Source organism: Aplidium turbinatum, chromosome 2, assembly GCF_918807975.1.
Source record: "Aplidium turbinatum chromosome 2, kaAplTurb1.1, whole genome shotgun sequence".
Classification (NCBI taxonomy): Eukaryota; Metazoa; Chordata; class Ascidiacea; order Aplousobranchia; family Polyclinidae; genus Aplidium; species Aplidium turbinatum.
The window spans coordinates 43,995,953-44,013,775 of record NC_137473.1 but is presented as its reverse complement, the minus strand read 5'-3'; the positions used below and the strand labels follow the sequence as shown (position 1 = coordinate 44,013,775).

The window sequence follows — 17,823 nt, the reverse complement described above, 5'->3', positions numbered from 1 at the left end:
TTTTGTCTGAGCTAAAATTACACAAGTTTGTTAATGAATTAACTACAGTAGTGTGTTTTTGAGCAAACAAATTAAATTGAAATTTTATTTCGTCCCTGTTGCTTAGATATCAGTATTAGCCTTAAACATCACAATAGATTCAGTTGCGTCACAAAATCATTTTCTGAAAATGGAAAAATAGTGTTAAAATTTAATAATACAGTACAGTACAGTAAATCAAATAAATCAAATCAAAATCAAATCAAATACAAATCAAATTAAAATCAAATCAAATACAAATACACATCGAAATACGAAATTTGTTTACTGAAAATTATTTGTTGTGACTGCCATTGCTGGCCTATAGATTTGTTAATAAACAGCCAAAAATTGTCAACTGTAATGGTGGTTTATTATTATCAACATTGCTATTACAAAGAATTCTTTGTCCATATTTGTCATTGTTGTGACTTTGCAACCTTTTTAATTCTGTTAGTGCTATTTTATTTGCTTCTACCAAATTTGTAGCATCTACTTTTTTCATTATTTGTGCATAGCCTATAAACAAGTATACAGAAAACTGCCAACATGCAAAAATACTATGTAAGTTTTGATTTGCTGGTGACAAATAAAGTTGAATTGCATTCAGTTTTTTTTGTTTTAGCCTATCAATATTTTATGAAAGTAGAAAATTAACAGCTATTAGACTATAGCCTGTCATAATATCAGAAAATTTAGTCCGTCACAAATGGTAGTGATCTGTGAGATCTCATACACCCTGTATTGTATAGTGTATATTTACACAAATATACAATTGCATTGCTCAGTGGTTTACATTGCCGGCATTTTTAGTGCTCTTTATGCTGAGTGCAAAGTAGGAAAGCAAATTTTAGCAGTAGACTTGTGGTATAGTTTTAACTTTTAACATTTAAATAAAGAAACCAATCTACTAAAAAGCCAACAAAGAATTCAAAGTTATTCCTCAAAGGTTATAAAACAAGAAAGGTTGTTGAACAAAGATACCAAGGTCAGGGGTAAAATGGTTGGAATGCAAGGTCAATCTAATCAAAAAATATATTATATAGCCCAGAAATAGACAGTTTAGTTTTCGAAGTGTTTGCTAAACACGAGTTTAGAATCCAAGGTTATTCTAAAAACATAGCCTGTCTAAAAGTTCCAGTGGTACACTCTTGGTGTTGGTCCACATGTAACAAAGTTTATTTTAACACAAGAACCCACTGGGTGCAATTAAATGTATCTGGCATTGCTTTAAAAATCTGGATGCCACTCTGCACTCCATATTGATAAGTAATTTTTTTTTGGCTTTTCCATTCGCAATATATGACCCTCAAAAGTGTTCTACTTTGATATCATTGTGTGCTAATAACTAGTGTAGTCTAGAGTTCAATTACTTGTGTTATGAGCTTGTTTCTTTCTGTGAAAGTCATTTGTGCAGAGGAAGTAAAACTCAACATGTATTGCAATTTGCAATGATCGCATTGACAGAACTGAAGTGATGTCAAGTAGATCAGCTGATTGACATCAATGTAGGGGAATAACCTATATTTTCAAAATGACGTAACACTGTACGCATGAAAACCGCAAGTAGTGTAAACGCGAGCTGTTTGAGACAACACGCACGTAAATCGCAACGCAACAAAACCGCACGTAAAACGCACGTAGTCTAAACCCAGCTTAATAGGCAATTTTATTGATAAAAACGCAAAAAAATTTCTCTAGCTATTTGCGGCGAAGTTGTTCCATACTTCTTTGGCGCCCCCTAAAATTTTGCCCTAAATCCGCCACTGGTTATTAACGAACAGTTTAAACAACTCCAAATACAAAAAAAGCATAATCCAAGCTGTTGCAAACGGGATTATACAAAACAAATAGCCTGTCTGCCAGGTCTTTGGTATTATTGGCTAAAATGTAAGCACCACGACGGTATGATTTCAGCCAGCAAACAGTTTTTGCACAGGTCTGAGTTCATTCAATTTGGAAAGCTTAGAATGCTTAACCTGAGTATCCACAGCCGATCGATGAGTCCGCAACTACTTCTGAGTTTCCGCAGTGCTATTCCATATATGAGGAAGTGGTCCATTGATGCTGATGAACAACATTACTGAAACAAGTGCTTTGGTCAGCCCTGATCGTAGCGGTGTGATGACCATTGACCAAGTTCATTTGCGAAAATCCACGTTCGGCTTCAGCAGAACTTATAGTTATAGCAATCATGTTTAGTAGCCTACTACATTCTTGAGCAACTTTATCGTATCTGGTATAAGGCAAGGATTGTCAACGTACAATCGGATAGAAGAGTGGTGACATAAAATCTCTCCTCTTTTCCGCCCTCCTTCTTGCCACGGAACTTCGATTGCAGTAGGCCATAACTCTGGTACAATAATTTCCAAGCTCTTCACAAAATTTTCATTGTTGGTGTCCACCATCCTGCTTCCAATGTTGTCAACTGAAGCTTGAATAAACCGATAACAACCAAAAGAAGAAAGTATCTTTGTCGAGCTTCAAACTGGTCCAACGTTATGCCTTTAAGAGTACGGTAGTTTTTGTACTTCCAGGATTTAAGTTAAAACATCATCAACGAATGCTTTCCTTCTTGAACAGATTTTTTGATTTAAAATAGAGAATTAACAGTCCATTTTACGTGACGATTAGCTACTACGAAGTTGATATTCTCAGTCCGAAGAGTTTCTGACAAAAGCGTTAATTGCCGAATACAATCCTTTAAAAGCGCCAGATCTTCTACGAATTCTTTGGTGGCCATTTTGATGCAGAGACCCTCTGAACATGGCCCGATCCGTTTCTCTAATATTTTTCCTTTCTGCTAGGGCTGTGAAATGTTTATACAATGCTGGGAAACTATTTCACAGAGCATTGGTAGCACGATGTGAGGACGCAGCACAACCCACACTGAAAATTTTACCCACTTTCCTAAATTTTAAGGCACATGGATGGGAAACAACAACTGAACTGAACTGAACTGAAAGGCTATTCAATGCAAGAGTTACATCACAAGAGCCCCCCTACATCAAGCTTTTTCATATTTCGGGGGGCTGAGCTCCCCGAGCCCCCCCAGGAATGCAACCCTGCTCACGACCCGAAGCTCGATGACGGGGTGTTAATGGGACTGAAGCAAGCAAAGGTACAGAATCTGCCTGTTGGCGGCGATCTGATCAAGGAGAAGGCTTTGAAACTGCCTGAGCTGATGCACATACCAGACTTTATGGCGATCGATAATTCCAAGAAGCCTTGTGCTTTCAAAAACAAGGAGATTCCTATGCTATTCGTTACTATGCCACCCTTGCAACTATGTCACTTTCTCTCGGACCGGATGGGTGGCATAGTAACGAAATTTGACTGCAACATACAGTATTTAAGGAGCACAATCATTGAATTGCTTCATCAATCTAATCAAGCTTCATCAATCATTGCTTCATCAATCAAGGTAAAAAGCCCAGATTAGTATGGACGACAGTGCTCTTCAACAGAGGTTATGGAATGGTATTAAATCAGTGCCTGGCTAAGGGGAGAGGGCTCTTGGGCCCACGGTCTCAGAGGGCCTACAGAAAATATATTTTTGCGAGAATTTTGCAACGTTTTTAAATTCCGAGTAAAACTGTAAATTCTGGACAAAACACCTGGATAGCTATGAAGTTTTTTTGAATACTGCAATGTTGTCAATGAGTAGTTAAGCTGATAGACCTTGCCATGGAAGCAATCAACAAGTGTAAACACCCTATAGGGTGAAAGTGGGACAAAATAGTCCATTGGGCAAAGCGTTTTTTTTTCGTGTCTTTAAAAACGGATTTATCTCCCAAGCTCTTTTTTCACTAGAACATCCGTCACCACAATATTGCTCTTTGCTCCATTTTGCAAGAATTTTTACACAACGTTGTTGATTTGACACGGTTTAGTTTGTTTTTGCTTAGTTTGTTATACGAAAACCAAAAATATATGAGACAATTAATTAGTTGCAAAAATTATTAAATTTTGATTTAAGTTATTGTTTTTGGTGTTCAATTAGCAGTCCATTGGTGCTACACTAATATAATAATTTGCTGAAATGACCTGGCCTAAACTGGTAATTAAAGGTTTTTTGAAAGTTGCCGGTCTGCGGTAAAATAAACTGGTAAATAGTGGGGTAAAACGGACCACAATGTTTAAAAAAAATCCTTGCATCTGCGTAGTTGCAATCATGTCCGATGCAAGGGGAATAGGCATTAGGCAACCCAGGCAGTGGTTTTCGGTTGCCACAAGCAAAGTTAAATCATCTAATATGTCATATTGAAAATAGACCCAACTACTAAAAGATTGTCCGCCCCGATAGCTCAGTTGGTTAGCGCGTGACTTCTGGAACAAAGAAGCTTCAAGATCAAGCGACTCTGGCTCGACTCTTGGGGTGTGCGCCTGAGCAACGGACGTGAAGGACTACTCTCCATTTAGCGGCATCAATGGATGAAATAATTCCCTTGGCAACAAGACTTCAACAATCGAAAACTTCACTTTGTCAATCTCGGCGACCGCGCCTGCGTCAGTGACTCAAAGCCTCTTCTTCTCTCGTGTCGCTATATGTCAGGGCATCCGTTGGTTAACCACTGCCTGGTGTCGTCATCGATAGAAACTAGGCCTTCCATACCATGAGGAGGTCTGTATAGCCGGCAATCCTTGATAATGTGGGCTGCCGTCTGCATTTCACCACACTCACAAGCAGCACTCTCTGCCAAGCCCCAACGCAATATGTCTGCACTATAGCGTCCAACACCAGTGAGCAAACGGTTACGCCTTGATGAGGCAAGTCTAGAGAGGCCATGGCCCAGCTGGTTCTCGGGCGGGGATCTGAATACTTGGCGAAGTGGGGATGTGCTGCTTGACCATTGTTCACACCACGCCTCGTGGCACCACTGTTTGCTAGGGCTTCCACCAGAGGCTGCCAGAAGGTCTTGTGCAGCGCGTACAAATGGCTTTCTTGATTTTAGACGCTGCTTTGGTGGATATCTCAGCATGGTTGTGTGTAGAAGATGGCCGGGGTTTAGGGCTTTACGGCACAGGGAAAGAACAGCACGTTGACGCCGTATTGCAGCTGGCTCAATGTTTGCAAGGACAGGGAAGCAGTCAGTTGAAGTTGGACGGAGGCAACCTGTGACAGTTCGCAGGCAGTTGTTGATTGGCACATCGACAAGGTCAATGTGGGCGTTCTGCACCAAGTAGCAGCACAGTATTCAGCAGGGGCGTAGACTAAGGCTAAACCACTTGTTCTCGGCACTGAGTGGCTAGCACCCCACCTTGTACCAGCAAGACGTTTCAAGAGAGCAGAGCGAGCTGTCACTTTTCCGCGTAAGTGTTCTAGATGTTTGCGGTATGTAAGAGACCGATCAAGTCGAACCCCAAGGTTTGTGGGTGTGGCTTCAAAAGGAAGTGTCCGGCCGTTATTTTGGATGTTAATTTCTCTGTTTGAGTCTCTATTACGTAGGTGGAAAGCAGAAGTCACGGTCTTCGCTTCATTCAACTTGAGGGGCCATTGGTGCAGATAGGAAGATAGAATGTCCATATCCTTAGTCAAGGTGTTCTGCACTGTTTCCCATTTGCGGTGAGAATAAAGAATAGCAAGGTCATCTGCGTATGCGTATTTATTAGAGGAAGTATTTGGAAGGTCATAAGTGTAGATGTTGAACAACATTGGGGAGAGAACAGATCCCTGCGGAACTCCATTTCTTAAGCGCCTCTGTCGGCTTTTCTTTCCGTTGCTGGTTTTAAGGATGAAGCTGCGGTTGGAGATGAGTTCGACAATAAACTTAACCATGTGTCTATCTAGGATTATCTGCAGCAGTTTGTAAGAGAGGCCCCTGAACCAAACCGTATCATATGCCGCAATAAGGCCGAGGAAGACCGCTCGCGACTTCAGGTTGGCCTCAAACCCATCTTCGATGTTTTGTGTGAGCAAGGTTACTTGGTCGACTGGTGATCTTTCTCTCCTAAACCCCGCCTGTTCTTGTGGGAGTTTGGAGTCAATTACGGGTTCCATTCGTCGGTGTAAGACGCGCTCCAGTAGTTTGAATAGGACGCACAATAGGGAGATGGGGCGATAGCTCTTTGGGTCAGTTACCGGTTTGTTTGGTTTTGGGACTGCAACAATCAATGCTTTCCGCCAGTGATTCAAGGCCTCTACAACAGGGCTACTCAACTGGCGGAAAAGATGCAACAGACGATTTTCTCAACTCGATCGGGCAACCGGAAATACGAAAACTGCGACTGAAAAATTCTGTCTATTGTCAATAAGAGAGGTTGGTTGGTTTTGCATCTTTATCCTCGGATTGATTTGGTTATTCCTGGTAGTTTTGCATACTTGTAGGCTGGAGGCTCTCGACGCAGGGCCGGTTACCGAGATTGGCAGAGTGAAGTTTTTCGATTGTTGAAGTGTTGTCGCCGGGGAACTATTCCATTCATTAGGTGCCGCTGAATGTAGAGCAGTCCTGAAATGCGTTGCTCAAGCGCACACCCCGCGAGTCGAATTTGCTCCGCGTGATCTTAAGCCGGGCGCGTAACCACTGAGATAACAGAGCAAAGCAAATGTGGCAGAAATAAAACGCAACAAATAATGTAAACCTGTATGTTTGTTGATAAAATTAGAGTTAAGCAAAGTTTCTACTCTATTTGAGTTCAATTTAAAGACAGATAAACGTAAATGTATTATCTCTCATTCAAACTGACCAATACATTGTCGTAATTATTTGTTCGTCAAATAAAAATTTTTTGTCAGTCTCATCATAAAGCTATGCAAGATTTTAAGATATTTGCTGAAATTTAAAATTTCGTAAAACTTTTCCCAATACCTTATTATCTGATGAAGGCCTTTGCCATTTAACAAACGCATTTGCTGATTCAGCTTGGTAATATTTAAATTGGCTCATTTGTAGCTTATTTAATGGCTAGTTTTAAGGTCCTCTACCACGCTAATTTAGAAATGCGGCAGCTGAAGTTCTTGGGTCACACCATAAGGAAAGGTGAACTTGAAGATTTATCTAAGTGGAAAAATAATAGGAAAACGGTTAAAAGAAGCTCAAAGACAGTGCCGGATTAACCACTAGCCAAAGTAGACATGTGCCTACAGGCCAGTCAAAAACCCAAGCCACTTTAAAATCAGTAGAAATTTAGTCATGTTTTCAAAATAATTATTTTTTAAACTAATAAGTATTTATCTTAATAGCTCTGTTTTTCCAGATGAAGTAAAAGTTGCAAAAATTGTTAAAAAAGACGAATTGAAACATGTTGCCACTTCCTTTTTTATGTTTTAAAAATTCGCATTTCCGTTGAGTGACGCAACGAAACAAACGTGGCGTTGTGTTGTGTTAAGAAATTAGAAATAACTTTTAGACTATAAAGAGCAAAGATGCGATGAAACAACAGCAAGTGCCCAGAAGATGTTTAAAATGCTGCACACTACTGGTGTTTATAATGCATTTCCGAACACTGAAGTAGCACTTAATGTACTTGTCTCTAAAGCCTACGAATTGCTCGGGAAAACGCTCGTTTTCACAATTGAAGCGAATTAAAGACGTTAAACGATCAACAATGTGTCAACAACGTCTTAGTACACTGGCACGTTTGTGTATTGAAAGCGATCTACTCCGTAAGACTGACCTCCAAATAACAAGCAAAGTTGTTATTTAGTTAGGCAATTAGGCATATGACCAAGTTTTTGCACAGTACCCTGTGTTATAGTTGCAACAACGATCTTTGTTGCAATGATTTAGCAACACTGATAATTCTATTTTTTTAGTTGACAACCCTGATTTTCGGGCCACTTATAAAATGTGCTTACAGGCTAGCAGACCCTTAATCCGGCACTGCTCAAAGATCCACATTTTTGCACAATTTTCAACCACATATCAGTAACCTTACTAAAATTTGGCAAGACGCAAGAGATCGATCAAACTGGAACATCATTGTACATCGAGGGCTGCATCAGCTATGATACCTACAGAGAGAGACCACGCTAATGTTGGATGACGCCGCAGATAAGGCACTCTTTCCAATCATGCAATCCTGGTTTGACTCCGGGCTTAAGCTGGTTGTTGAAAAACACCGCTCGCCTCCACCCAGGATGTAATAAATTTAGTGGGCGCAGTTGCTGAAAGAAATGCGGCCGAAACAGGCCACCCTGCTCCCGTTAGAGTAAGAAGGCTTAGTATCCTTATCTTTTCATTTCCCACTTATGCTCCCGATGCTTGGATTAAAGTATGGGACTCAACCTAACTTTTTACCAAGCTACTGCTCAGAAAATGTATTAAAAGCGAAAAATTATGTTGTACTCCGTAGCATGCTGCTTGGCAAGTGATTGCTTACAATGGTAGAGCATTATTGATGTAATCACATCAATGCAGGCCAGATGGATTATGCTTACGTCACAGCTATTACCTTATTGTAACCAAGCACATGTCTTAGTCGTACTGTTGTGCAAATAAAGAACTTTTAGGCAACTCCCAAATCAAACAAAAGGTTTGAACAAGTGCAGTGGCTTAGTTTTAAAACGTTTTCACTTGACAAACAGTACGTCCATTCAACGACTACGAAATAAGTCGAAAGACCTTGGATTTCTCGCAACAAACCAGCCGCTATGACTCAACGTTTTGCTTTCTCTTTTGAACTGGCGATCTTACTGCATTGATGTTGACTTAGTCTAGATAGAACAGGCAGGTGGAGGATAATTTTAAGCAATGATCAAGCTTTCAAAGGGATAAAAACAGGTGCAAGCGGATGCTTTAAATACTGTTTTTTACATAACCTACAAATAAACTACAAAACAATTATTTTAAAAACTAAAAAATTAAACACACTGAGAGATTTATACAGTTTTGGTAAAGAGGATATTTTTCTGAACCATAGACAACTAAAACCTAACAACCACACAGCATTTATTTAAACATAATATAATAACGTGACAATAAACTGAAAATTACAAACGTTTTAGGCTATACTCATGCAGGCCCGGATTTAGGGGGGGCAGAGGGTGCAGGTGCCCCGGGCCCCTCGACTTTTGTAGGGCCATCCTACGTGGAAAAAAATGTGATTTTGTGTTATTTTTCCTTTCTTTCAGCCTTTGAAGTTTCTGAAAAATGCTGTGCAGTACTGGATTAATGGTATTGTAGACGTAGAGGTGGGTTTTCGCGCCGTAGGCGCGAACATTTTTTTTGCACGGGGGCCCCCCATCGGCTAAATCCGGCCCTGTACTCATGTTAGCCTTTTTCCAGTAAGTAACTGACTGATGTTATACATAAATTGAAATTACAACATCGATCTACATACACAAAATCTGAAAAAAAAGAAATGCATAAGAATGAATGGCAAGGCAGAGGAGAGGCAAAATCCCATGACGCTTAAGATGGGGTTTAGGTAAGGATAAGAGATTTAAGGTAACGATAACCAGCGAGTAAGTAAGTTAATCAAAAATGAAAAAAGCAAGGGTAAAGCATTTGAAGGAAATTTTGGAGTTGACTAAAACGTACAATCAATGTTAGTTAATACAATATATTGGCTCAAACCATCAATTTTAACTGAAAAATGAATGAGGCGTTCACCAGGCATTTAGTTACGTCGGAATACAAGCATATTGTCACTTTATACATCTTGTGACAGTTTAGCTTAATTTGCACTTCTAGAACGCATCATGTTATTTACATAAATTTTAACATTTCAATTAACACAAAACAAAGCACAGAAACAAATCAAAGTTTAGCTGAAAACATGGCACAGTAACCGAACCTTTCATTTCTCCGTCCATATACGTGCAAGTTCTGTTTTTTTTTTCTATAATTAACAAAGGCAGCTGAGTCATGTTTTTATCTTATCATTCTCAACAATCTTTAAATGATCTTTAGCTAGCTCACTATAATATTTAAAGTAGCCTATCTCGATTTTGAGCATAACTTTGTGCACGTAAAGTCATGTTTAAATTTCACGTAGCATATGTGCCACGCAAATCGTCACGTTCACTGTCTACAAGTGTCGCGCAAATCGTCACGTTCACTGTCCATATGTACGTAAATCGTCACGTTCACTGTCCATATGTGTCGCGTAAATCGTCACGTTCACTGTCCATATGTGTCACGCAAATCGTCACGTTCACTGTCCATATGTGTCACGCAAGTCTATGACTTGAAGAAGTGTGTTTACTACGTTGTATGTTTTTTTACAGAAATTACAATTCAATCTTTTTTTTATTGGATTTAAGAAAAATAATCGTCTTTGTTTAATTACAAATGTGAAGAAAAATGTTTTATTTCTAAGATAGCCTATTCAAAAGTTCTCAACTTCAAAGAATGGAGGAACCTGTGAAACAGGTATGTTGGCAACACAAGGCCACACAATGATTAGCCAAACTCGGTACGGTGTTTAATTTTGCTACTTTGTGCAATTTGGTATCAAATTCAATTTACATTTTTCTAAAATACAACTAACATGTCAACGAACAATCTGTTTAAACTTTAGCAAGCTCTTTACCAAAACTATAGGCTAATATTATAGACCTCCTTACAAAATTAATTTTTCAACAATGCACGTCTTAATTAAAATCTTGAGCCTACTATCAAAATGTCAAAATAACCACAAACTAAAGCACCTTTTTGATCTATTCTTAACTGTCATTTTGCATTGTAAGCCTTTGTAATATGCGGGTTTGGAAAAACTTTTAGACGAATGCATTTACACGTCTACTCTTGTACTTCCAGGATATCGTCCATGACGGTGCAGACAAAAATAAAGAGAATAACTTTGCACTAAAAGATGTAAAATATTGTGAGTTTTAAATTTTCACCTTCTCTAATTGATTGTATGCTCTGCAAAACCAGGAGTTGATGCGTGAATCGTGTGAACAAACAAGCAAAGCATTGTAGTGCCACAGTGTTTATCGTGACAAGTGAAGAACAAACATATACTGCTTTTATTGCATTACCATAAAATAAATACCAAAAATAAATTGCCTATTAAAGCGAATAAAGGCACAACACAATACGTGATGATTCAAGTTACTACATTTAGCAGACAAGGATCTTCTGTCAACATATTTGAAGAACTTTTAGAATATTAGTTTAGAAAAGGCAGTCTCAAGAAGAAAATATAACTATTGGTAACTTCTGTATATTTTCCTTCAAGGATACTTTCTTACAAGAATAACCACCGACAGAATCAATATGATTGGTCAAGTTGAGATCAAGATTGAAATAAAACACAATGTAATTTCACAAGGTCTTTTTCTGTCATAAAACGTCAAAACGACATCAAACCGAAATATAACACCTTTGAGACGCAGCATTTTATTGACGGGCTAGAAAAAAAACAGTTTAAAAACTAACGTTTGCATCTGGAGTTGGTCCCTAAATAGCCTATTTATGAATATTTCAGATCTAAGTTCAAAGATCTGTTTTTTTACAGCCAAGCCTTTCCTTATTTCAGATGCACGTTTCAACCTACAATGAACCGAGACGCGCTATACCTTATCGCATAACTTATTTTCGATAACTTTGAATTAGATTAAATTTAATCTACGAGTAGTTATGCAAATCCCATTAAAAACTTTCTAATCATAGATTCCGACCATTCAACCAATGCTACATACCAAACGGAAACAGACAATGAACCTAATAATGAAGCAAACCTGTGGCGTCAAGCAGCCTTAGTTGTCGCTGTTTTATCAACAATGGCTAGCTTTGCAATCGGAATAATCGAAACAAGTAATTTCATTGTATTGTGGCAATCGTTTTTATTTAAGTCTGACGTGGTTGACGTAAGATATCTTTTGAGTCTTGAATACTTTTCGTCTGAGCCTCATGGAAAGTAAGCTACTCTTGCTTATCTCAACAATTTTATGAACAATCAGGTCATGTTGCTTTTCTCAAGAAAATAAGCTCGGACCACTTTGGAATTAAGCTATATAACAAAGTTTTCAATAAATATTATTTTTTTCAGCCTCAGTTCCTATTTACGCTTGTAGTCTATATTGGTGTAGGCCTAATACATTGGCAACGACGAGTTACATTTTGTTCTATGTTTTACAGTTGTTGCAAAAACGGAAGATAGCTCTGCTGCTCTTGGTTTAGCAGTAAGTGTAGTGAAATACTAATCAATTATGTGTCTAAAAGCTTATTAAATATCCGGCACAACAGTGGCGTAGCCAAGGGGGTTTTGGGGGTTTCAACCCCCTTTGGCACGAGTGTGACGTCACGATATTGAGAATGATGCTTTCAGTCTCTTTATGTCTCTAAAACAAAGTTTGTCTAATTTTGAACGAAACTGCATTAAAAGAGAGAGTTTTGCCAATACCACACATTCAAATATCTCAGCCAGGAATTAGCAATAAGAAAACATAGTCATAGAGACTTAGCTTTATTTCCGAAAAATACCGAAGAAAACATGATCTTATCTGTTTGCTATGCTACCGGACAGCAGCATTTTATAGGAATATTCATACCCACATTTTTGTCGAAAATCCTCTCAGAATGCACCAAATTCAAAGTAATTTTTCAAAATTTTATGCTGGAGGCCCCCCAGACCCCCCGCCGCTACGTGTCGTCTTAGGCGAACACGCCTTCGGGCTTCTTCCGCCGGCCGTCAACCCTCCTCCCCCTTTCAAAATTCCTGGCTACGCTACTGCTGCACAGTGATTAAAACTCTAAAGTGGTTGTTGTGTATAACTTGCCACGTTGATCCAATGAAAATTTGTCTTTGGTTACTTTACAAGCGGGAAAGCTACAGAGGAACATTTAAAAGTTTTGTGTTTCTAAACTTTCAGCATGTTAGCACTGTGTATATATCTTGTATGTATCACTGTGTATTTTCAAGTATCCTAAATATATCAGACTACTCGATCGCAAACATTAGCAAACGTTTTTTGACGCGTGTCGTTTCGACCCTACAAATTAACTTCAAACTTAATTTCTTGGCATTTTGCTTTATTATTATTCTCCAACCTACTGTATTGCGTATATTGTGCTGTAACTGATTTTATGACACATATGGCCTGTGTTGGTAAAGTTGCTAAGCACCTTGGCTAAAGGCTGCCGAAAATGAAAACTATTTTATGGTGACTCTTCGCGCAATAAAATCACATTTCCTAAAAACATAGACAATGTGCCATCATGATTGGATAAAATTTTTGAATTTGTTTTTTCCTAATATCCTAGAATTATAAGCGAGTTAATTTCGATTCATATTGATCATAAAAATAAAATTTGGCTTGGCTAGCTTGTAGGCGAAAAAGTAACAATATAGTGTAAGTATAATTAAGTAAAAATAAGTATAATTTAATAATTTTGTTTGCTGTTAAAAAATAAATGTCGGGCTTCACAATTTATAAATGTATTTGTAACTTTTATCTGCTGTTGAAATGACGACTTGTCTTTATCAGTTCACCGCCATTATTGATGCTCTCACGTCCATAGTAGTATGTTGGAGATTTTATAGTTCCGACGATATTTTCTCTCACAAAAAGGAGCACATGTAAGTATCCCACCTGATGCACACGTTTAGAAGTTGATGATGTAATTGTAGAGTGTCGTTTTAAACAACAATTCAATTTTAAAACCAGCATTTTTAAACGTCTTTCTGGAACCGCTTTTCTCAAGAAATGCAATCTTCTGCAATGAATCAAAATGAAAGTAAATGAAGTACTGTAGATTACTTGTTGGTTGCTATACGTCTTACTCTCTTACTCTCTTTATAAGTGGCCTTCCATGTGAAATCTGGATTTGATAACTTGTTAAAACAATATTACGGTTCAGAATTTTCCTCGAATTCTTTTTAGCATTATTGCAATGGTTCAACCTATTTCTTTTACCTGTTACAATTTACACATGCAGCAGCAACTAATGTTGAACATTAATTAATTAATTAAGATTATAAAATTATTACTTTTCAGGACTTTAAATAAGTTTAAAAATAAATAATCAGAACTTAAAATTTTATGAAAACTTGAGAATTTATTCTTGTTTCGTGTTTCTAGAGGAAGCATCGTATTTGGAATTCTAATCATTTGTTCCTCTGTCGCCACAGCAGCCAAATGCATCTTCAGTTTAATTGAGGGTGACACTGTTGACATGTCTGTAAGTATTTCAAAAAATCTTCCGAGAAATGTAAATTTTTTACTGAAAATACATCAATAAGCTTGTATTTACTTGTGAAACTTGTGTATTAAAATGTGATGAGAGATGTAGACTACATGTTTGAACCATACAAATATTCAGTCAAATAACAAATTTTTTATCACACTTTAAGTCCAAGCTAACCCATCAATTTTATTTGAAGGAAGCAAGTGAACGTATACTGTTGATAACATCGATAGCATCTGCAGTCACCTGTTTCATCATCGGAAGCATCAACGCTGTCATTGCTAAAAAACTGTCTTCCTGGGTTGTGTTTTCAGATGGTGGGTGATTTTGTATTTGATTGAGTGCTGCACTCAAAATGTTAAATTTGAAATTTTTTGTGTGAAAATATTCAAAAATTTTTTATTTCATACGTGAACCAACGATATATGTTTTATACTGTTTTGATAAAGGCTTCGATTCCTTCGGACAATAAAGATTTTGCCTTGATAGATTACAGTAATAGCAGCCTTTTTATGCTGAAGACCAAGTGCTTTTCACCTGTATTTTTTAACTATTTTTGCATTTGGCACACACACGATTTGTTTTCTATATTTTGTTGGAACCATTGTTATCCAAAAACTTTTGTTGCAAGATAGTAAGAAAATCACCTTGTCTGCTTCAACTAATAATGTACCGTATCTCCTTTTTGACTTGTAATGTATTAAAAGCGACACAGCTTTTTAGGCTGAATAGTATTTCCACACGTAACTTTGTTCGGAAGTGTTTAAAGGGCGAGGAAACCCAAATTAACTTTACGAGTTTTTTGTTTCAGCGTGATGTCATTGTGTACAACATGCGTTTTAGCAATAAAAAAATCCAAATTTTGTTGCCCTCGTCTCGCTAGGGCCGCTTTTGTTTGATACCCGTTTGCGAGGTCTCGTTGTGCATCAAGCTGTGATTCTGTTCGCTGTGACGTCACAAGGTACATATAGTTGTGGCCAAAACTTTAAGACCAGACTTGATTTATGACGATTTTTGCATTACTTCAAAATACTGCATCAGATATAAGATGATGCATAAAGATGATGCAACTGAAACAATATATGATGCAGTATTTTGAAGTAATGCAAAAATCGTCATAAATCAAGTCTGGTCTTAAAGTTTTGGCCACAACTATATGTACCTTGTGACGTCACAGCGAACAGAATCACAGCTTGATGCGCGCGAGACCTCGCAAACGGGTATCAAACAAAAGCGGCCTTAGCGAGACGAGGGAAACAAAATTTGGATTTTTTTTTTGCTAAAACGCATGTTGTACACAATGACATCACGCTGAAACAAAAAACTCGCAAAAAGTGAATTTGGGTTTCCCCGCCCTTTAAACCTACTTTCGACTTTAGTTTTTTGAAAATGCTCAACTGCTGAAAAACGATATGCAATCTTGTATAATTAGATCGTACTTCTTCAAACAATCAGAGTTCAAAGGCCTCAATCTACTGAGAAAATGTCACACCTCTGGGATAGTGGAGGCTTTAAGATAAATTCGATCAAACAAGAGGCTTCATCTTTTTGACGTATATTGATAATGCATCTCCGTAAAAATTTGGAAACAATTTACGATGGTTGTTTTTTTTTAGCGGTTGATTCATTTGTGGGAGGCATTATTGCAGTTTCTATGATCATCGAATCTGTGGTGACAGAATCCAACCCTTATTATTGGTTCCTTGATGATGTTGTTGGCTTAGTGACAACAGGACTTCTTTTAGTTTATGGAGTTTGGTAAATAGTATGAGAAATGCAAAATAAAAAATAAAAAACACAGTTTAAGCCTAATGCAAAGACGTAATTTATCAAGAATTTGAAAATTATGTTTCAGCATGATGTAACTGATGTAGCCCTAAATAAAAGTTTTTGTTGCATAATCGCCAAATGGTTATGTAGACAATATTTCAATGGCTTTTATGCCACTTAAACTTTATGTATCCTACTTGAGATAAAAACGTAGTATACTTTAATTCACAGTTGAGTAAAGTAGCAGCTCATTTTATTAATTACAATTTATACACGGTAGACCTGAATGTTTTGTTGGTTTCAATCAACAATATTTCATCTTGACCTATAAAAAAAAATTAGAAATATAATTTTTGTTGTGTGAGGCTGACTGTATTGAATTGAATCAACAACATATTTCCAGTGTTATTCTTATCAATCTTTTGTTGAGGTATTGATACATTGCAGGTTGATGATCAAACACGTTCGTAAACTGCAACGAATGAATGGATACGAAGAAACCAAATAACGAACTTTAGTAAAAGCCTACATGGAAGCCACTTGTCCAAACGCCGTTGTATTGATAGAAAGAAAGTAGAAGCATAGATAGATGATTTCTTATAGAGAACAAGAAAAGCTGAAATAAGCTATAAGTTATAGGTATTCAAGTAAAAGATTTGGTTTGTTGAATATAAACCAAGTTAACCACAATATAGTTCTTTGCAATGCTTGACGTTCCATTCTTCCCTGTTTCATTTTTCGTAAAGACCAAACAACAACAAAAACCTAAATCAAATCACAGAAAACCGACATGTAGAGAACGTTTCTTTTTATTAGTAGCTAATGTAGCTCATAATTGCACTTAAAGTTTTTTAATTATTCTGAATCTTAGAAGCGTTGCTTTGTACTACCAGAAGCTAGTGGTGTGAAGTTTTGTCTTAAACTTTATTAAGAGGTAGCAATATTCTTCAGACGTTTGGTTCACACCGGTTCGTGGTGACTCTATCGTACGTCATGCTCTCAACGCAATGATACCTTGGAACGTATCGCTCTTTTTGATTTGATATATACAAGAACAAACAATTTTACATTAGCACCTAGCAGCATAACAAAAACAAATTTTCCACGGAATGAAATAATAAAATTTTCTATGCCTTTTGATTATTTGTTTTCCTCTTGCTAGCCGACCGGTAAGAAAATATTAAAGTTGTGCAATGATACAATAAAACAGTTGAAATCATAAAAATATTTACCAATTTTCTAGTCTATCCTTTTAACATACGTAGCATCAATTCATGTGCTGTGTTGCATCGTGAAATATTTTATATACGTTATTGTTAATACACAAGCATTGAAAAGTGTTTATTTTTTCTGTAATTTTGCATTAGAATTTTTTTTTGTATGTCTTTTTATTTGTTGCATTTGCACCAAGATACTGTAAGAAGACCGCTTCGTATTTATTTTCCACTTCCGTTTATTACAACTACAACCCTTATTTGAAGGAAAGCCGTACTTTTAGTGCGCAGTAAAATGATGAATTCGAATACTTCAGTTGTTTTTTTTTCTATTGATTTGGACACCAACAAACATTGCAGCCTACATGACATAATAACAAAGTTATAAAAAAAATTTACGGTACGAACACTTAGCTTCAGTTCGATCAAGCGACATTTTTTTGATTTACGTTTTTTCTCCAAAGATTGAACTTCCATGGTATACGTATTTTCGTTTTATGTTACAGTATCCTCCATACCACAACCACAAATCAATTTGAAAGATTTTGAGTCAAATGTTTCTCTTTTTTTAAAAAAAACTCCAAAATTAACTGAAATATAGTTTCAAAATCACAGCATCATCCTAAAACATTGTCCGCAAATTCCTTCTCAACTGGCTTTTTATCTTTCTTGTGATACCATATCACTGGTTAGTGCTTATACCTATATTCTTCTATTTGTTTGTTTCTAAATACAAAAAAAGA

The 17,823-nt window shown here is 37.1% G+C and overlaps 1 protein-coding gene across 1 annotated transcript; it reads left to right on the top strand.

The window, feature by feature from the left end:
- Positions 1-10,196: 10,196 nt before the first annotated feature.
- Positions 10,197-17,823, top strand: LOC145765204 (transmembrane protein 163a-like). The gene is made up of 9 exons (XM_082576987.1): positions 10,197-10,334; positions 10,722-10,788; positions 11,580-11,723; positions 12,048-12,091; positions 13,397-13,488; positions 13,991-14,090; positions 14,293-14,413; positions 15,713-15,854; positions 16,314-17,823. Exons 1-9 carry the CDS (start codon positions 10,314-10,316, stop codon positions 16,372-16,374), a joined length of 792 nt encoding a protein of 263 aa, XP_082433113.1. The 5' UTR covers positions 10,197-10,313; the 3' UTR covers positions 16,375-17,823.